The sequence below is a fragment of the Notamacropus eugenii genome, chromosome 2 (genome assembly GCF_028372415.1).
Source record: "Notamacropus eugenii isolate mMacEug1 chromosome 2, mMacEug1.pri_v2, whole genome shotgun sequence".
Classification (NCBI taxonomy): Eukaryota; Metazoa; Chordata; class Mammalia; order Diprotodontia; family Macropodidae; genus Notamacropus; species Notamacropus eugenii.
The window spans coordinates 102,711,383-102,730,020 of NC_092873.1; the positions used below are offsets into that span (position 1 = coordinate 102,711,383).

The window sequence follows — 18,638 nt, forward strand, 5'->3', positions numbered from 1 at the left end:
TGTTTGAAATATCTAAAAAAGAAAGAAATTTCTGTGCAATTTTGCTCTGAGATGAGAGCATAATTATCCAAAAAAGAGAAGCTAATATACTTGAGGTCAAGTCCCTAACACAGAATTTGATTCATATGAGCCCAGAACCTTGGAGAGACCTGGGAAGTTAATATTTTTTATAACAATGCCTTATTATCAACCTTGTTATGATGCTTAGACTAAATTGTAGGGTGCTGGGGGCAGAACCTTCCATTAGGAGAAGTAAGAAGACAGAGATCTGGATCATAAACTTAGGAACTCCTAGTGGAGTAGATATGGTCACAGTCCCTGTCCATGGAGATGCCCTAGTTATATGGACAGTCTCTGCCCTTGAGAATTCCCTGGGAATAGGGAAGATATGGTCCCTATACTTGGGGTGGGAGGGACTTGGATTATTTTAAAAGAATAGACACATTCTAAGATGGAGTAGGTGGAAATTAGACTGTGGGAAGATAAGGAGTTAGCTGGGGTGCTCTGGTGGAGCAGAATACACAATGGTCTTGGAAAGAATTGAGGAAGTAGTGTGGGGCCTGTGAGTGGTTCATAGAAGTACCATTTGAGGAGACCCAGTACTTGGCACAAAGAGTAGGTGTTCAAAAAAATCTTGTTAATTGATTGATTGATAGACATTCCAGAACAAAAACTTTGGGCTTACTAAAAGAGTAGAGCATGATGCATAGATAGAACTGTTCAGGATAAAGCAATTTCAGTTGGATACTTCATTGCAACCCTACAAAGTTCATTTATAAGCCAGAACAGTCCACTGATCAGGAATTACCTTCCCTTCCATCCCACCTCATATAACTCAGACTTCATGTAACATTTTCTTTGAAGCTTCTTTAATGGATTTATCATATGGTTACAAGTATTGGTATTTCTATTTCTCTACAAGACTGAAAACTCAGTAACAGCTGGGATTATACCATAGCTAATCTCTGGAGGTGCCAGCACCAACACCTAGTACATGGTTTCCCATGCAGTAAAAGCTTGATACAGGTTGAATGAATGGACAAATGAATGAAGAGTTAGAATTAATTTTATTTCTACATTCCCAGGCTCCAGAATGAAGATCCAGAATGCACCAGGAGAGACAGATAGGAAGGGAGGAAAACAAAAAGAGTTAAGGACAGTTCCAAGAGCTAGGAACATAAAAAAGGTTAGAAGAGGAGCTTAGGCCAGGCTGGCGAAGCCCACCCTGTTGTTGCCAAGGTCAAAGACAGAGTAGTAGTTCCTCAGGAAAACATCCCCAAGTATCCAGAGGGGCTCGCCACTCTCAGAACTCAGGTAAGTGGCCATGATCCCCACCTCACAGTAGGTGCTATCACCCTGGAGAGAAGAAGAGGAGTCCATCAACCATGAAGACCCACTTCCTCTAGGAAGCTGCCTTTGACTCTCTAAAAGTGGGACTCATTGAGCAGGAGATATTTGCCTTGGACTTCAACTTCTTTCTCTGGGCAGGAAAAGTTCTAAATCTTCTCTAGAAAACCTTCTATGACCACCCCATCTCATAAGGACCTGTCCCTCCCTTGGATTAATCTTGCCACTAAGGAGATGGGAAGGTAGGGCAGGGAATGAACACTCATTGTTAGGTATCATTGTTTTCTCTTTGTTTAACCTCCTTTGCACTTATATTGGAAAATCCAAAAGAGCCCAGATTATAGTTTCTATCTCTCCATAAATCCCCAACACATATATGCATACACTCTGTACCTAGCACCATGGTGAGCACATTATTTAATGTTTGATAATGACTGATTCATTAGCATATCACATGAATCATATTGAACTTAGCACACTACCTGGCACATAGTAAGCATTTAACATATGTTCTGTTTATCATTTATCTATCCATCTCTCTATCTCCCCACTTATCTGCTTATCAACTTCTATTCTGTGCCCCTACAGTCCTCCAAGAAAATTTCCAAAATGGGGTACAGGAGACAAGTCAGGAAAGTTGCCCTAAGGAAGAACCGATGCCTTAACTAGAGAGAGCTAAGAATTAACCTTTAATCATCTCTCTCTGCTCTTGGCCCCAAGTCTAGGACCTACAAAATGGAACAGGCTGCCTCATGAAACACTGAGCTCCCCATCCCTGAAAGAATTCAAGCTGATGTGGAAGACTACCTCATGGAGATGTTATAGCAGAGATGACTCTTTTGTGTGGGAGTTGGACCAGATTATCACTAATGCCCCTTCCAGTACTGAGAATCTAGGATTCTATTACATTACATCATGTAAAGTTATGTCATAGGGGTGTATCTATTTCCCCCAGTCCCCCAACCATGTGTTCTTTCATCCTTTTCATCCCAAGGAACTTGGAGGAGAGGGAGCAAGGTATATCTGAGGGTATGATCTGGTCCCTCCTCTAACCTACAGCTCAATTTTCATCTTCTGTCCAAGAAGGAGAGGAGTTCCTCCCTCCTTTACTGTCCCTGCTCACCGGGACCACCTCTGAGAATGCTAGAATGCCTAGGTAGGGGAATAAAAGGGACTCACCGAAAGGACATAGGCAGAGGGAGGAAGGGGGAAGTCGACACCATTGATGTTGAAGGTCAGGGTAGGCAGGCTCTTGATATTGCTGCAACTAACAAAGTACTGGGAGACAGAGAAACAGGAAGAAAGATATGCTTATGGGGGCAGGTACTAAGAGCTCCATCCTCTCATAAGTCCCCAGAGCTTCTAGAATATGTTCAGGATAGAGATTCCTGGCCCAAATTCTACCTTCCACTAGGAACCCTCTCCATATCAGCCCTGCCCCAGAGCATTGATCAAACCACACCCCAACCAAGGGACTCCTAACTCTGAATGTAATCCTCATGAATGGAGACAGGGGTCAGAGCTGCAGGGTTTTTAGTTAAACCAATAATGATGATCCCAGCTTCAATATACTGAGCATTTTAAGGTTTACAGAGTGCTTTTCCCCAAGCAATCCAGTGAAATACTGAATCCAAGTATAATTATCCCCATTTTGTAGATGAGGAAACTGAGGCTTAGAGAGGATCCCTTACACCTCCTTCATCCTCTTCAGCTCCAATGTACTGCATCAGCTCAGAGAAGATATCCTGGGGAGCAGTGAGGAGGGAAGTGCCAGTGTCCACAATAGCTTGGCAACCTTCAGAGCACCAGCCAGTAGACTTGCCACCAAAGGAGAACCTGAAGGAAGACAACCACTGGTGAGAGAAAAATCTTGGTCATGCGCCTTCAATGATTGCATGCATTCAAGGATCTCCCTTGCATGCATTCAGGGATCTCTCCCACATCAGTCTCAATTTGTCCTTTGCTGACAAAATACCACTCCTCTCATTTTAGAGAAAAACCAGGTTGAGGAATTCCAGGCCTGGGTCATCTTGGTGGTCCCCAAGTCAAAGCTTCTGAATCTGCTGGGCTTTCTCCCTTCACCTTGAGCCAGGATTTGGGACAATGGAACTTTTTTTTACTTCTGTCCCCTTCCCAGATTAGGGGCATGAGTCCCACACCTCCATTCCCCTTACTCATCTTTCTTATTTATAGACCCATCATAGAGTTGGTCCCTCTAGACTTGATCTCATCCTTTCTTTGTAAAATCTATTTTATATAAAGACTCAGGATATCAACCCATAGGAGCCATGACATTTCTCCTAAGACTTCAGGTCTCTTCCCTCTAAAGACACCATTTTTTCACACTGAAGGAATAATCTTCATTAATATATCCATTCTGAATCCCTCTCCCCCTCTTCCCACCACACTTCACATACCCACTAATGCCAATCTGCCAGTAAGCTTCCTCAGTGACAGGAGCCCAGTGGATGTCTCCAGTGTACAGGTTGGTGTTCACTCCTCCAAAAGTGACTTCACCACCATTGTCAGAATTCTCATCCCTAAGGACACAGAGAAAATATCGGCTTTGGGGAATAGGCAGGGACAGGCAAGGGAAAAGGGGTCCTTCTCTTTTCCTACTTCCTCCCACAACTGTTCTTACTCAGGCCACAGTCCCTGATTACTCATCAGCAACCCATCCTCCACTGCTCTACTTCTCACAAAGAAGAATAGGCCAGCCAAGATCCCTACTAACAACCAGGGTCAAGGAGCTAGTGAACTTTGGAGCTGACACCTGTGAGTTCATCCTAGGGCAGTAGGGAGATACATTTCCTAGGCCTCTGAGTCTTTGAAGGAGCAACATGACAGAGTGAATAGAGAGGTGGTCTTCCACAGCCAGGAAGCTGGAAGTCTAGTCCCACCTCTCTCTACAATGGTTGTATAAAGGTTAAGCAAGTTACTTAACTTCTCACTGTAATTTCCAAGGCTGTGAATTGCATTGAGGCAGCTAGGTGGCGCTGTAGGGGATAGAGTGCTGGAATTGGAGTTAGGAAGACTCATCCTGAGTTCAAAACCAGCCTCAGAAAATTAATAGCTGTGTGCCCTTGGGCAAGCCCCTGTTTGCCTCAGTTTCTTCATCTGTAAAATGAGCTGGAGAAGTAAATGGCAAACTACTTCAATATTTCTGCCAGAAAACCCCAAATGGGGTCGCAAAGAGTCAGACATGATTGAACAATTAAAAAAATAACTTTTATTGGTAGAGAGCTTCCTACCAGGGAACTCCCTATACAAATGAAATCTCCATTCCCTTCTCTTTACCTATCCAGTTGTTTTATCTCTCAAAGGATGCTGGATTAGACAACCTCCAAGATTCTTTCCCATCCTAAACTGATGAAAGTGCTCTCTATAGTCTCTCTTTATATGTGAGACAATGCTCTTTATATACCTCAGAGTCTGTCAATATAGACTGGGAAAAGTGGAGTAACTGTGATTGCAAATCTTTGTCTGACCTTCCAGAGCTTCCCTAAACTCCTTATCCAACTCATGTCCCACTCCTCCCCAATAGGCAACGATCTTGGCAGCCAGGTCAGTCTCCTCACTGACCCCCTCACCTGCTGTACATCTGTCAAGTCAATCCAGGAACTAACCCCTCCTCTTCAGCTAATCCTCAGTAAACCTCTTGAGGGTAGAAACCACCTCTTAGCTTCCCTACATCCACTCTCCTCCCTGACCCATCCCCATCCCCATACCACCTTCATGGCAAGTATTCAATAAATACAAATGAATTCATCAACTTCTCTATTGGGAGAGGAGAGGAAAGAAAAGAGTCACAGAAGAGGAGTTCTTAATCTTTTCTGGGTGTGTGACAGGTGCCTTTGGAGGTCTGGTGAAGACCGCGACCCCTTTCACAGAATCATATTTTAAAATGTATAAAATAAAATTCATAGGGTTGCAAAAGAAATTGATTATATTGAAAAACAGTTATGTATGTATACATAAATGTGTGTATGTATATGTATGTATATATATTCATAAAGTCCAGGTTAAGAAGTTCTGCCATAGAGAATTTCACACCCTGGGACCAGGAGACCAGACAGGGTCAGGGGGAGGATGACAGAGCAGAGGAAGAAGTAAGCCAAGTCACCTACCCACTAAGGTAGAAGGCAAAGACAGGGGCATTGAGCAAGTCCTCCTTCAGGAAGCCCTGCATGACAGTGGTGGCCCCACCAGAGCTGATGGCAGGATAGGCCAGGCCCAGGATCCCATCAAAATTGGCATACACAAAGCTGCTGCCAGGCTCAGTCTCACTCAGGCCAAACTCCTGGTTGGTGATAGAGATGCCCTGGATCTATGGGGTTGGAGGAGAAGTCCATCAGGAAGGGCTGGCTCAGAAGAAGTCTCCCCACCTTAGTGTGGTAAGTGAGGAGAGAGTCATGACCCACCCAAACTCTGTCCTGATGTAGCTCTTGTGGTGGGGAGGGTAGAGGAGGAAGGGTACCTATGGGGACTTGGGACCTTCTCTATATGGGGGCAGCATGACACATAGCTTTGATCCTCCTCCCCACATGCCTGATGCTCCTTAAGGTTCCTGAAGCCAGACTAAGCTCACTGCAAAAGGAAGAGAAAGAAAAACCAGAGAGGAAGAGCTTCCTCTCATCTATGGCCACTCTCTTCACAAACTTGAAAAGAAACTTAGAAACTCAGCCTGCTGCCTCTGGCAGCTGGACTCCCACACTTCCAGGCTCCCAGGTGTTCAAGCCCCATAGCTGGACCAGGGGCTCCCCTGCCACTGGGTGACCACTCATGCATTCCCCTTTATCACATTCCTCCATTACTACTCACTGTCACAGTGTCATAGCCAAAGATTCCAGTCAGGCTCCCAGTTCCATACTGAATAGAGAAGGTCTGTCCACTGCTGGAGAAGGTGGAAGAGTCACTGGGGTTGAACTGGGGATGAGTGGCTGTTCACACAAAAAGAGGATGTCAGTAGATGCAAATATGTCCAGATCTCATCACCCCATTTCCCACTTCTCTGCATTGTAGTGCAATGGAAAGAGCATTCTGGAATCATAAGATCTTGGTCCAAGTCTCATCTGTGCTATTCAGTAGCCATATGACTCTGAGAAAGTCATATAACTTTTTAAAGGCTCAGCTTCCTCATCTGGAAAATGGGGATAATAATATCTGTACTCCCCGTCTTACGTAGTGGCTAAAAGTCCGTTAGCAGTTAAAGCCTGATATTGTGTGGCTCATTATTATCATCATCACCACCACCATCATCATCATCATCATCATCATTACCACTGCCTCTGATGGCCCTTATATGGAATCACCAATTAATCTCCAGCCCTCAGACGGGGACAGTGAAGAGTTGACCTACTGGACAGGAGAAGCAGGTTCCTGAGGGGTTGGGGTTTAAAGAAGACTGCCACAGATTTTTCCCTTTCATGTCTGTTCTTTTCTGAATGGAATTCTCATGTCTTTGCCTTGAAGAGTGCCCTTTCTTCTCTTCTCCATTCAACCTCTAAGGTCTCCTCCAACTCTATCTCCCAGGATCCATATTCATCTTCAGAACTCAGTTGAAGTGTTGATTCCCACATGTTCTTCCCTGAGTACTCCTAGTCCATGAGAAGCTCCCCCTCTCCCAAACTCCTCCAGCACGTACTGTTGGTACCTCCCAATCTGGCACATAATGATATTCTGACTTTGGGGGGAATGCATAACTATGATTCTGTGAGTGTGTCATCTTCACAGCGTGGAAATTACCTGAAACTTAGTCTTATAAATTCAGCAAAAGTGCCTAGCACATAGCAGGCACTTAATACATCCTAGATGATCTACTGATTGACAGTCTTAAAGAGTTGCTTTGGGGCAGTAAGGACAACCTATTGGTAGGCACATAGTCAGAAAGTAGAAGCAGTATTGGCATAGAGGTTTTCCAAGATCTACACAGAAGACTTGGGAACTAAGGAGAGCTAAGGTTTAATCCAAAACTACCTCCCCTGATGGGGGTCAGCAGCTTCCAACTATTTTTCTCCTCTATCCCTTCCCAGCTGCCATCAGTCTGACCATACCTTCCATTCCCTCTGATCTGCTTTTTCTCCACCTTCCTATTTCTGCCCAATAACCAGATCTACAGTGACCCCAACCCAAGGATATTCACCAGAGATAGAATAGATCTATGCATGTCCTGTCTACCTAGATGATGGCAGAGCTAGGACCAAATCTTATACTTCCCTTGCATCCCACCCCCTCTATAGAAACACAGTACCTATCATAAAAACATGTAGGTTGGAGTGGAATAAAATGAGATGAGTGATTCTTCTCAGCTCTGCTTTGGGTGTGTTTTGTTACCCTGAAAAAATTGCTAGTCCATTCTGACCCTCAGTTTCACCCAGCAGTCCTTCCTTGCCTCCTTTGTGGTAGGTGCCCTGCATTTTTCAGTTGACTATTTTTTCCCTCCCTCCCTTCCCTCCACCCAGGGGTACTCACTGCAGGCCTCGCTCTGGCAATAGATGGAGTTCACCCAGAGGTTGGAGGAGCCAGTGTCAAAGAGGACCAGGAAGTTCTGGGCTGGGGTTCCAATGCTGATCTCCCCATAGTAGGACATCTAGGGAGGAAGACCGGGTTAGCTTACTGCAGAGACTATGTCCCTGCTTGACACATAGTAATTTCTTAAGAAATGCTAATTGTCCTGTACGCTCAGATCATCTCCTGCCCATCTATGATCTAGCAGAATCTAGCAAGGCTGGACTGTAGGAACAAGTGTACTCCATCTTTAATTCTGCCTTCAACCACGGAGCCACAGAAACTCAGGGATGGAAGGGCCTTCAGGGACCTTCCAAGACAGCCTATAGCTGAAAAATGATTTCTGTAAAGTACCAGACACATGGTCGTCCAGTCTTGGATTAAACAGTTCTGGAGAGGGAAAACCTGATTGACTCAGGAGTCAACTCTACTCAGGTAGAGTTCCTTTAAATAAAGTCTAAGGCTTTCCATTTCTCCCTATTCAGTTTCATCATATTTGATTTGGTTGAGTGCTCTAGCCTCCCAAGACCTCTGTGGTTCCTGATACTGTCATCCAACCTGTTCCTTAGCTATATTCACCTGCCGTTGCAACAACATGGCAGGTCCTATCTTGAGTCTCAGCATGGTCATCTCCATTAGAATGGAAGGACCCTCCAAGCAAGGACTTTGTCCTTCTCTGTCAAACTGGGAGTTTCCTAAGAGCAAAGAGCATATCTCATTTTTTCTGTCATCCAGGATCTTCCCCCCAGGAGATGCTCATGACTGACTATGATGACACTCTGAGCCATGAGTCGCAAGGATCCCAGGAGAGCTGAGTCAGGCTTCAGCCTGAAGAGAGAAGATGCTCACTCACATCCATATAATTGGCCAGGGGCTCATTGTCAGCAGCAAACTGGTTGAAGTACTTGGTGGCAGGGTCCTGTCTGTGGTTCTTCAAGAAATCATGCAGCACCCCCTTCTCCTTCATCACCTGCTTCATGGATTTGAACCTCTTCAGAGGAAACCTGGGAGGGCATAGGAGGAGGTTCTATCAGTGTAACTGTCCCAGAACTCACTTCCTCCCTGACTCAACCAATCCCACCCACAATCCAGCAGCAAATGCTCCACAGAGCAGGAGCAAGAAGAACTCAGAGACAGAAAGTATAACTCCCTCCTACCTTTGTCTATGACTGTGCAACCTAGTCTCTCTCAGACCCAGATTTTCAGGAATGAGATCTTAATCTTCTCACTTCAGCTACCATCTTTGACAGAAGACCTTCCAAGGCTGGCCTCCAGCAGGTAGTATGCGCTTTCCTTGCTCAGAAGTTCCTTTATATTGACTTTGTACATTGTTGTTCACTTGTTTTAGTCAGGTTTCACTCTCTGTGACCCCATGTAGGGTTTTCTTGTCAAAGAAACTGGAGTGATTTGATATTTCCTTCTCCAAGCTAGTAATTGTTTGAGGCCAGATTTGAACTCATGAAGATGATCTACTGCAGTGCCACCTAGCTAACTCTTTGCATACTTTTTCTTTTTACTTCTTTTTTTCTATTTTTTTCTCTGCATGGGTTCTATTTTCTCTCCAGCTTACTCCTATGTCCCAGGCAGCTAGGTGATACAGTGGAAAGATCTCAGGACCTGAAGTCAGGAAGACCTGAGTTCAAATCTGCCTCTGACACTGGCTGTTTGACCTTTGGAAAAATCACTTCACCTCTGTCTGCCTTAGTTAACTCCATTGCAAAATGGGAATAATGATGTAACCTCACCCCCATGCCCATAGGTAGAGGACTCTTTTCTTATTGGTGGAGATGAATGCCCTGCCCTCAGTGAGTGGGAAGGATAGAGTTAGCAAGTAATGAGAGAGCTCCACTCTTTGCCAGTCCCTTTTGGGACTCTCCAAACAAGAGTCCCCTTTGAGATCCTCTTTGGGACTCTTCAGGGCCAGTTCCATTTGGGACTCTTGGTACATCAGTCTTATTGAAGACTCTTCAAGGACTGAATTGCTTCAGGTATTTCTGGCTTCCAGCTTCAAGAAAGAAAATGGAAGAGGCCAACCCCATTTCTGGTTACTGAGGTAAAAAACTCTGGGGAGACATGAGAGGAGCAAGCAGTGTCCTTCATGTCTCTATCCCCAAGTTGTTACTCTAGAGACTTTGGGGAGTTTTCTCTTAGGTTCAACCTAGGACCTTCTCTTGGCTGAACTGGGTTATTTAACTCCCTATGGGATAGTTTTTTCATTATATTGTCTGGTATATATTCTCCTATGTATACCTTCTCTGATTTCTGTTTTGGTATGATTTGGATAAATGAGTTTTCTTTGCTGTTCTCTATATGTGTTCATTGTGGAATTGATATTTGATGAGAAAGGGATCAAGTCTTGAATATAGGGTCCCCCTTCTTCTCTAAATGACAAAATGATCAGAAGTTAGGTGGAGCCCAGTTATATCCCATAGACTCAAAATATTTAAGGGAGGAGATGGGTATAAGCTAGTCCAGAGAGTGGCCTCCATCCCCAACCTCCTACTTTCCCTCCTGGCAGGAATGAAAGTTGCCCTTGGAGAAGAGAGGGAGAAGAAGAGGTTAGACCTGTCTATTTTGCCTCTCTTAGAGCCACACACAATGACAGGTCCTCAAAACATGTGAGTCCCTCTCTACACATGGTGCTCAGCACCACTCATTCCCTCCAACAATAACATCTACCTCCCAGAGTTGCTGTGAGGATAAAAAGAGATAACACTTAAAAAGCACTTAGCATACTGTCTGATGGTATATGGGACCTGGATCCCAAAAACACACCCCAGCTCCTTAACTTTCCCACACATCCCCACCTAGATACTCAATAATCCTTTCAACTGTCCTTTCATTGTCGGTCCAACCCTCCATTCTCTGTTACCTCTGACTCAACCCAGCCTTTCAGTGTCTGTTGCCTTTGGACCACCCCAGGCTGCTTCCCACCCCTTAATTCCATCTAGACCCCTTCTTTGTTGCCTCTGGATCACCCCAGGCTACTTGTCACTCTTTGATCCTATTCAAATCTTCCCACATTCTTTTTCCCTTTAAAACAAAGTCAGTCTTGTCCCCATCAAATGCTCAGACTTATTAGGAGTCTCGCCCACCCCAATCCTGTTTAATTAATGTTTGTTTCCTTCCACTATCACATCCCTCCCTCCCTATAGAATGGAAGTTTCTTCAGAAACTATTTCATTTTTTTAAAAAAATTTTGTGCCTGTCTTATACAGAGTAAGTGTTTAATAAATGCTTGTTGGTTTTAATTGAATTGACATGGACATTGGAAATTCTAGTTTGGAGGGTTGGGTTGGCAAGGATGAACCTAGGGACATTGAGTCAATCCTTTACTACAGCCATTTCTCTCATAGCCCAATTTCTTCGGGTTCTTTCTTTGCCATTCCAAAGTCTCTGTGCTACAGATTTACTTGATGATCACACAATGACTTACTTTCCTGGTGGTCCTCCCTCTTTCCTAAGATAATAGGCTCATAAACCTGACATTATAAGGTATTTCAGAGGTCCTATAGCTCAGTCCTCTGTTTTTGCACATCAAGAAATTAAAATCCAGAGAGTATAAGGGACTTGCCCAAAGTCATCTGGGTTGTAAGTGACAGATCCAAAATCTGAACCCAGGTGCTTCAACTGCAAAGTCAAGACTTTTACACCTTTCCCAAAATGTCTCGAGTCTCATCTAACTCATTGTATAGCAAAGAGAGCAAATAGATGACTCAGTGGATAGAGAAAAAGAACACGGAGTCAGGAAGATCTGAATTCAAATCTAATCTATCAGCTAGTAAGCTATGGGACCTTGGGTAAAGCATTTAACTTCTCTTTGCCTCAGTTTTCCTAATCTATAAAATGGAAATGATATTAAAAGCACTTACTTCCCAGGATTGGTGTAAGGATCAAATGAGTTAACATGTAAAAGGGAAGTAAGGCAGGAAGGACAGGGATAAGCATTTATATGATGCATACTACATGTCAGGCACTGTACCAAACACTTTACAAATATTGTAAGCATTTTGTGAACCATCAGACACTTTACAATGCTAACCATTATTATTTTTATTATTATTTTAAGGAAACTGAGGCCCAGGGAGGTTAAATGAATTGCACATTATACTAGAGGTAATAATTCCAACCCAGCTATTCTGACTCCCAGTTCAGGGCTCTTCCCAGTACGTTGCGGTTCCCCTTCCCTTCTCTCTCCTGTGCCCTATTCCCTGTCATTAGTTTTCTCCAAACCTCCCCCCCCGCCCCAACCTCAGGACTTACTTGATGATCTTGTCTGCCTCTGAAAAATGGAGGCAGACAAGGGCAATAATCAGCCACTTCATCATGATTGCTTCTTCTTCAAGCAGCTCCTGCAGATACCACCCTCTCTGAGCTGAAGGGAACCACTGGGGCCTCCCACATATATACACCCAGAGTGGGGTATCTCCCCTCCTCCCCACTTCCTCCTGCCAGCCTCAGTCAACAGAATAATCAGTTGGTATGAATGGCAGGCCAGGAGATGACAGGGTCTTAGCTTTTTATCCAAAGCTTGGCTGCATAATCTGCTCTTAAGTACCCAGAGCCTCTTGGTCCCAAACAAATAGAGCCAAAGTTAACATGATAACCAAGTATAAATTAAATGTGGGACCCCTTCCCTTCTCCTCATGTCTCAGGCTATCAAGCCTAGCTTGGGACTGTGGAAGGGATGGAGTGAAATGACAATGTTGTCACTCTCTAGTTTACAGGGAAGTACTGTGCAGAGAAAAGATTCGGAAGGACTTTCCTTGAGAAAGGAAGATGGAAAGACAATCATTTGGAAGAAATAGTTCTTGAGGCACTGTGGTCACTCTTTCTGTAAGAAAAAGTCACTAGGGAGGGCACCAGCAGCTGAAAGAATCAAGAAAATCATAGAAAAAGTGGTACTTGGAAAAAGTCAAAGAGCACTGATTTGGGAAGAAAATGAACAAAAAAAACCTTAGATATCAGCTGTGATATGTGGTATTTACTAACTATATTATCTGGGCAAAGTCAGTTAAATTCTCTAGGCCTGATTGTCCTTACCAGTAAAATGAGGGAGCTATGCTAGATTTATCTCTAAGGTTTATTTGAGCTCTAAGAACTCTGATGAATCCTCCTTGATTCTCTACTGCACTGTATGAGATCTGACTTAAAGTCAAAATGTGGAAACATGTTAGAGTGAGAAGGATCACAAATTCACACAGTCTCAGAACTAGAAGGGACCTCAGTGTATAGTTTTGCCCTTACAGTAAAGCAGAACAACTTCTCTTCCTAAAGGCAATCCTTCAAATACTTGAAGAATGTGTCATATACCTTTAAATCTTGCCACAATAAAGGTATTCCTTTCCATCGACTGAGCCTTATAAAAATATCCTAAAAATGGCATGTCGATGACACAGTGACTCCATAGGGCCTGAAGTCAGGAAGATCAAAGTTCAAATCTGGGCTCAGACACTAGCTGTATGCAATGCTAGGTATCTGCTTACCTCAGTTTTCTCATCTATAAAATGAGAATAATAATAGCACGTACCTTCTGGAGTTGTGTGGGTCAAGTGAGTTAATACTTGTAAAGTGCTAGTGTCTGCCATGCAGTAAATGCTATGTAAATGTTAACTATGATGATGAGGATGATGATCTCAAGGCCTTTCATTATCTGGCTTCTCACCATGCTGGTTGTTCTTTCTTATATATTACTTACCCCTGTGTGTTTTGTTCCTTTTAATATAGTCTAAGATTCGGTTCCAAAGAACTCATGCTAGAAAATGCTATGCACACTGATGGGGTCTGAGTGCAGACCAAAGCATTGTATTTTCATTTTATTTTTTTCATCTTTTTCTTCTTTTGGTCTGTTTCTTCTTTCATAGAATGACTAATATGGAAATATGCTTTACATGACTGCACATATATAATTTGTATCAAATTGTTTTCCATCTCAGGGAAGGGAGAGGTGAGGGAGGGAGACAATTTGGAATTCAAACTTGTTTTTAAAATGAATGCAATTTTTTCTTTATATGTAATAATAAAATAAAATATTATTTAAAAGGGAAAAAAAGAGAAAAAGTCACTCTGGGCTAAGGGAGAGATTCACTTACACATAGGTTGAAGGAATAGTGGGTTGCCCTCAGGATCCAAGCTGGGGGTGGGGGAATCTCTGCTTCTCCTGTATATCAGACACCAGAGTCAATGGGCTATAGCCCAGAAGACAGACCTTGAGAAAGACTAATTCTATTGCAGAATCATTAAATTGAGCAGGGATAGCCACTATAAGCTCCATGAGGGGAGAGACCATGAGGGAAAGAATCTTAGAATTCATTTAGAGAATGTATTTTGTCCATCCCCTTCTTTTGCTAAAAGAGGAAATGGAGGACCAGAGGGATTAAATTTCTTCTACCCACCAACCTCTTCTCTCTCTACACTCTCATTCTTCATGAGCTCATCTACAATTCCCTATTGCTTTCACTATCATTCATTTAAATTCAACAAGAATTTCTAAAGTATCTCTTGTATCAAGCTAGGGGCTAGAGATATAAAAAAAAATCAAGCAGTAACTGCCCTCAAGGAACTTACATTCTTCTGAGGTTAGGGTTAAGGGCATCAGCAAAGATCTGTAATGTCAGTGGCTTAGGGTAGCCCCACACACATAACCAGACAAATATTTACCACTGCATAGATTCCATAGATAAGCTGCTATGGTCAAAAAACTCCATCACCTAATAGTTAGAATTCTGACCATGAGCAATTCTGCTCTCTACTAGAGCTGGTTCTGTAACAATGAGCACCAAGTCCATAACTGGGCCTGATCTACCTAGCTTGATAGGATCATGCTAGAGCTTGAGCTTCCATTCCAAAGCCTTTGAGAAATCAGTCACCTTCACACAATGACTACATACTGGCAAGGAAATTTAGTAGAGGCTTTTATATACACTCATTTTAATAATGACATGCAAAAAGAAGGAATTAGGAAGGGCAATCTATAGTACATGTACATCTGTTTTGAGGGCAAAGGTAAAGAACTTGTACCTTATCTACGCCAAAGATACCCAGATTATCCTCTTCTAACAAGTTACTCAGGGTATGCTAAATGGGATTTTATCAGCTCCCAAAAGTTTAATATCAGCTCCATGTAGATCATTTTCAGATCTATATATCCAGTCCTAACCTCACTCCTGAGTTTCAGCCCCACATCACTAACTCCCCATGGGACATTGCTAACTGGATGTTCCCAAAACATCTCATATTCTATATGATCCAAACAGAACTCATTATCTTTCCTCCCAAACTCACCCCTCTACCTAACTTCCCTGCTTTCACCATGGACACCATTATCTTTCCAAGTCTCAGAGGCTTTCACTAAGCTTTATCCTTCACTCCTCACTCTCACATAACCAATCAGGAGGCAAATCTTGCCATTTCTACTTTCACAGAATCAGTGGAATCGGGCCCCTTGTCTCTGCTCACACAGCCACCACCTTAGTTTCATCATCTCTTGCCTAGATTATTGCAATCACTTCCTGATTGGTCCCTCTGTCTCACTTTTTTTCATCTGTCCAATTCATCCTCTCCAGATACTAAAGTTATTTTCTTTTAGTTTCAAATCTATGTCACTCTCCCATTTAATAAACTCCACTTTTCACCCAGTACAATCCTCTTCAAAAAAAAAAAACAAACCTCCAGCACTTTTCTGTTACCTCTAGGATAAAATATAACTCTTTTATTTGACTTTTAGAGTCCTTCACAATCCAGTGAATCTTTCAAGCCTCGTTGTACGTTACTCTCCCTCCCACTTAAGACAATCCAGCCAAAATGGTGTTCTCTATTCCTTACACAGGGCATTCTATCTCCTGTTTTCAGGCTCTATGCCTAAAAATGCTTTCCCCCATCATCTCCATCTCATCAAATCTTGCTTTTCCATCAAGATGCAGCTTAAGCAGCATTTTCTTCTACATAAAGCTTTTCCTGATTCCTCCAGCTGCTAATGCCCTCTCTCCATACCTACCTGGCATCTAACTTTGCTGTTCTTGTTGCTGGTTAGTAGTGTCGGACTTTTCATGACCCCTGGACCATAGCATGCCAGGCCCTTTCCAATCTGAGGGACTCATCTACCAATGTCATCTCTTTCAGCATTTTAATACTGTCCCTGGGATTTTCTTGACAAAGATACTGGAGTGGTTTGCCATTTCCTTCTCCAGTGGATCACTTTTTGTCAAAACTCTCCACTATGACTTATCTTGAGTAACCCTACATGGCATAACTCATAGTTTCATTGAACTATTATGCAAGCCCCTCTACTACAACAAGGCAGTGATGCACGAGCCATATCTAATTACCTTGTATTTATTTGTACTTATTCCTCCATTTCTATCCTTGTGATGGCAGGGCTAGAGATTCATGGGCCACTCAGTGGACAAGAGAACAAAGACAGTGTGAGAAGGAAGAGGAATGACATAGAGTGGAGTTGTTTTAGCCAGAGACTCCATGGGGACATACAGAGGGAATGGAGGATCCTACTTTGCCATAATTAAGGCCTTCTCAGAAAGGCTGAGTATCAGAGAAAAAGAGGGGCACTGAAAAAAATCCTGCTAGAGGCTCATGTACATGAATGCCTAGTATAGCTATGTCCCCAGCAAATTTCAGGATCCATCTCTGGAGGGCTGTGGCAGTAGGGCAGGGAACCTAATCAGGTAACCACTGGATAAGGGAGTAAGAACAAGGAACAGAGATCCATTCAAAAGCCCCAAACTAAATACTGATAATGAGATCTGAGTACTCACACTTCACCTCTCCCCCTTCTCCAAGCATGAGGCCTTTGATTGGGCTCTCAGCAGGATGTGGTTATCTACAGGATTATGGGATAACACTCAGCAAATTGTACCCCAACCCCCTGCACCCTCAGTTCCCTAGAACAACAAGATCTAGCTCCAGAGCTCAAGACTGGCAGGTACAATGGCAGATACAGGGGAAGAGAGGTCACCTGGGAGCCTGAAGGAGGAAGGCCATATTCGACACTCAGATATTCTCAGGGTAGCTTCTGGCCCCTCATGCTGGGCTTTGGTCTAGGGGAGCAAGGCAGCTCTACCTATAGAAGGCTGGCAGTGACTCTATTAGAACTCCTGCTGTTTAGAGAGGGTCTAGGAAAGGGAAACTGAAGTCTGTAGAGGAATTATTTTTCTGGGGGGGAGAAGGAGGTGGGTGGGAGATCAGAGAGGCCCTGGACCTCTTCTCAGTACCTTTAATACCCTCCCTCTGGTTGAGAGATGAGAGTTATTTGCAAAAGAGAAACCAAAGAGAATAGAAGTCTCAGTAATTCTCTGGGTAGTAGATTCCATTTGGGCAATTCAGAAGTAGCATTCTTCACCTTTTCTTGTGACTTGGATTGCTTTTGTAGTCTACTGAAGCCTATGGAGTTCTTCTCAGAATAACGTTTTTAAATACATAAAGTAAAATACATGGGAGTAGCTTCATGGGCACAGTAGATAGAGCACAGGCCCTGGAGTCAGGACCTGAGTTCAAATCCAGACTCAGACACCTGACACTTACTAGCTATGTGACCCTGGGCAAGTTACTTACCCCCAGTTGCCTCTACAAAAAAAATTAAAATAAAATACATAGGATTTCAAAAGGATATCAATTTTGTTGAACTATAGTTCTCAAAATAAAATAAACAAACTCACAGAACCTAACTTTAAAAAATCAGCTTAGAACTAGAAGGGAACTTAGTCTAACAGCCTCATTTTACAGAAAAAGAAACTGAAGCCCACAGGAAGGGAAATGACTTGCCCAAGATAACACAGCTACTTATTTAGAGAATATGGACTGCAGAGAGTTTAGAAGATAAGAGGAAAGGAAGTGAAGATATAGATTGGAGGCAGTTTTCTCAAGGAGTTTAGCCATGGAGGGGAGAGATATTTTATTAAGGGGATTTGTACTGTGAAGTTTGGATTCAGTCAAAAGGTCACACTTGAGGACCTAGAGGGCCACATGTAGCCTTGAGGCCACAGGTTCCCAGCCCATGCCATAGGGTAGAAGAACCAGGATAGGATGAGACAAGCGCCCTGGGGTCAGGTCACACCTATATGCAGGACCAGCAGGCATGAAAAGCATCAGGGGCCCCAGAGCAAGACTAACAAGTTGGAGTTTCAGAAAGAGACCAATTCCAGTGGGGCAGGGAGAGTGGACTGAAGGTTACAGCTCAGGATCCATGAGGGTTAAGTATGCTGAGCCTAAGGACTCAACTGGCACATCAATAGGGCCATGACACTCATGAAACTCCAACTCTCCAAGATCCTCCGTCTGGCAGTTTCAGGCTTCTTTCTACCTTCACTCAAAACGTTTCTCAAATCCTTGCTTCTATCTCCATTTTCATCACCACCAGCCTAGTCCAGGCCCTCCTCACCTCATAGACAGGCTGCTATAGCAAGGTCTGCCTCCCTCCAGCCAAACCCTATACACTTCTGCCAGATCAAGCTTCCCAGGGCATAGCTCTGACCTTGTCAAGAATACCTGATGGCCTTCTCTTTTTCTTAGCACACTAAATTCAAACTCTACTACTTACCTGACTTTCAAGGCCCCCTTGAATCAGGTCCCAATAGTGCCTACCCAACCTTGTCTCTCTACCACTTACCCAACACACCCACCCTGATTGTTCTATTTTCCGAGAATTTACATCTTAGAAATCAGCAAACTCTCCAAGTCAGGGCTTGATTCGTCACTCTGTTATCTCTAGAAAGTGGTGGAGAAAATGTTAATATTGCCGATTAAACTTAAAAGGCTGTCGTGCGGCACAT

The 18,638-nt window shown here is 43.4% G+C and overlaps 1 protein-coding gene across 2 annotated transcripts; it reads right to left on the minus strand.

Moving 5' to 3' along the window:
• Positions 1-1,048: 1,048 nt before the first annotated feature.
• LOC140526123 (gastricsin-like) lies at positions 1,049-18,638 on the minus strand. 2 transcript variants are annotated; one of them, XM_072642063.1, is made up of 9 exons: positions 18,518-18,638; positions 8,708-8,858; positions 7,819-7,936; positions 6,169-6,287; positions 5,475-5,674; positions 3,765-3,887; positions 3,039-3,183; positions 2,527-2,625; positions 1,049-1,356 (listed from the first exon to the last, which is right to left on the minus strand). In XM_072642063.1, coding segments are annotated over exons 1-9 (1,113 nt in total). In that variant the 5' UTR covers positions 18,520-18,638; the 3' UTR covers positions 1,049-1,200. The 2 variants fall into 2 exon arrangements, with proteins under 2 accessions (XP_072498164.1, XP_072498165.1); XM_072642064.1 differs by having other exon boundaries at positions 18,476-18,637.

What these genes read in the sequence shown, in the direction of transcription:
- LOC140526123 (XM_072642063.1), bottom strand. An exon ending in TGGCAGATTGGCATTAGTGG is followed by an intron (nt 3,184 to 3,764) that starts GTATGTGAAGTG and finishes GTCTTCCTTCAG; the next exon opens with GTTCTCCTTTGGTGGCAAGT. An exon ending in CTGAAGAGGATGAAGGAGGT is followed by an intron (nt 2,626 to 3,038) that starts GTAAGGGATCCT and finishes TCTGTCTCCCAG; the next exon opens with TACTTTGTTAGTTGCAGCAA.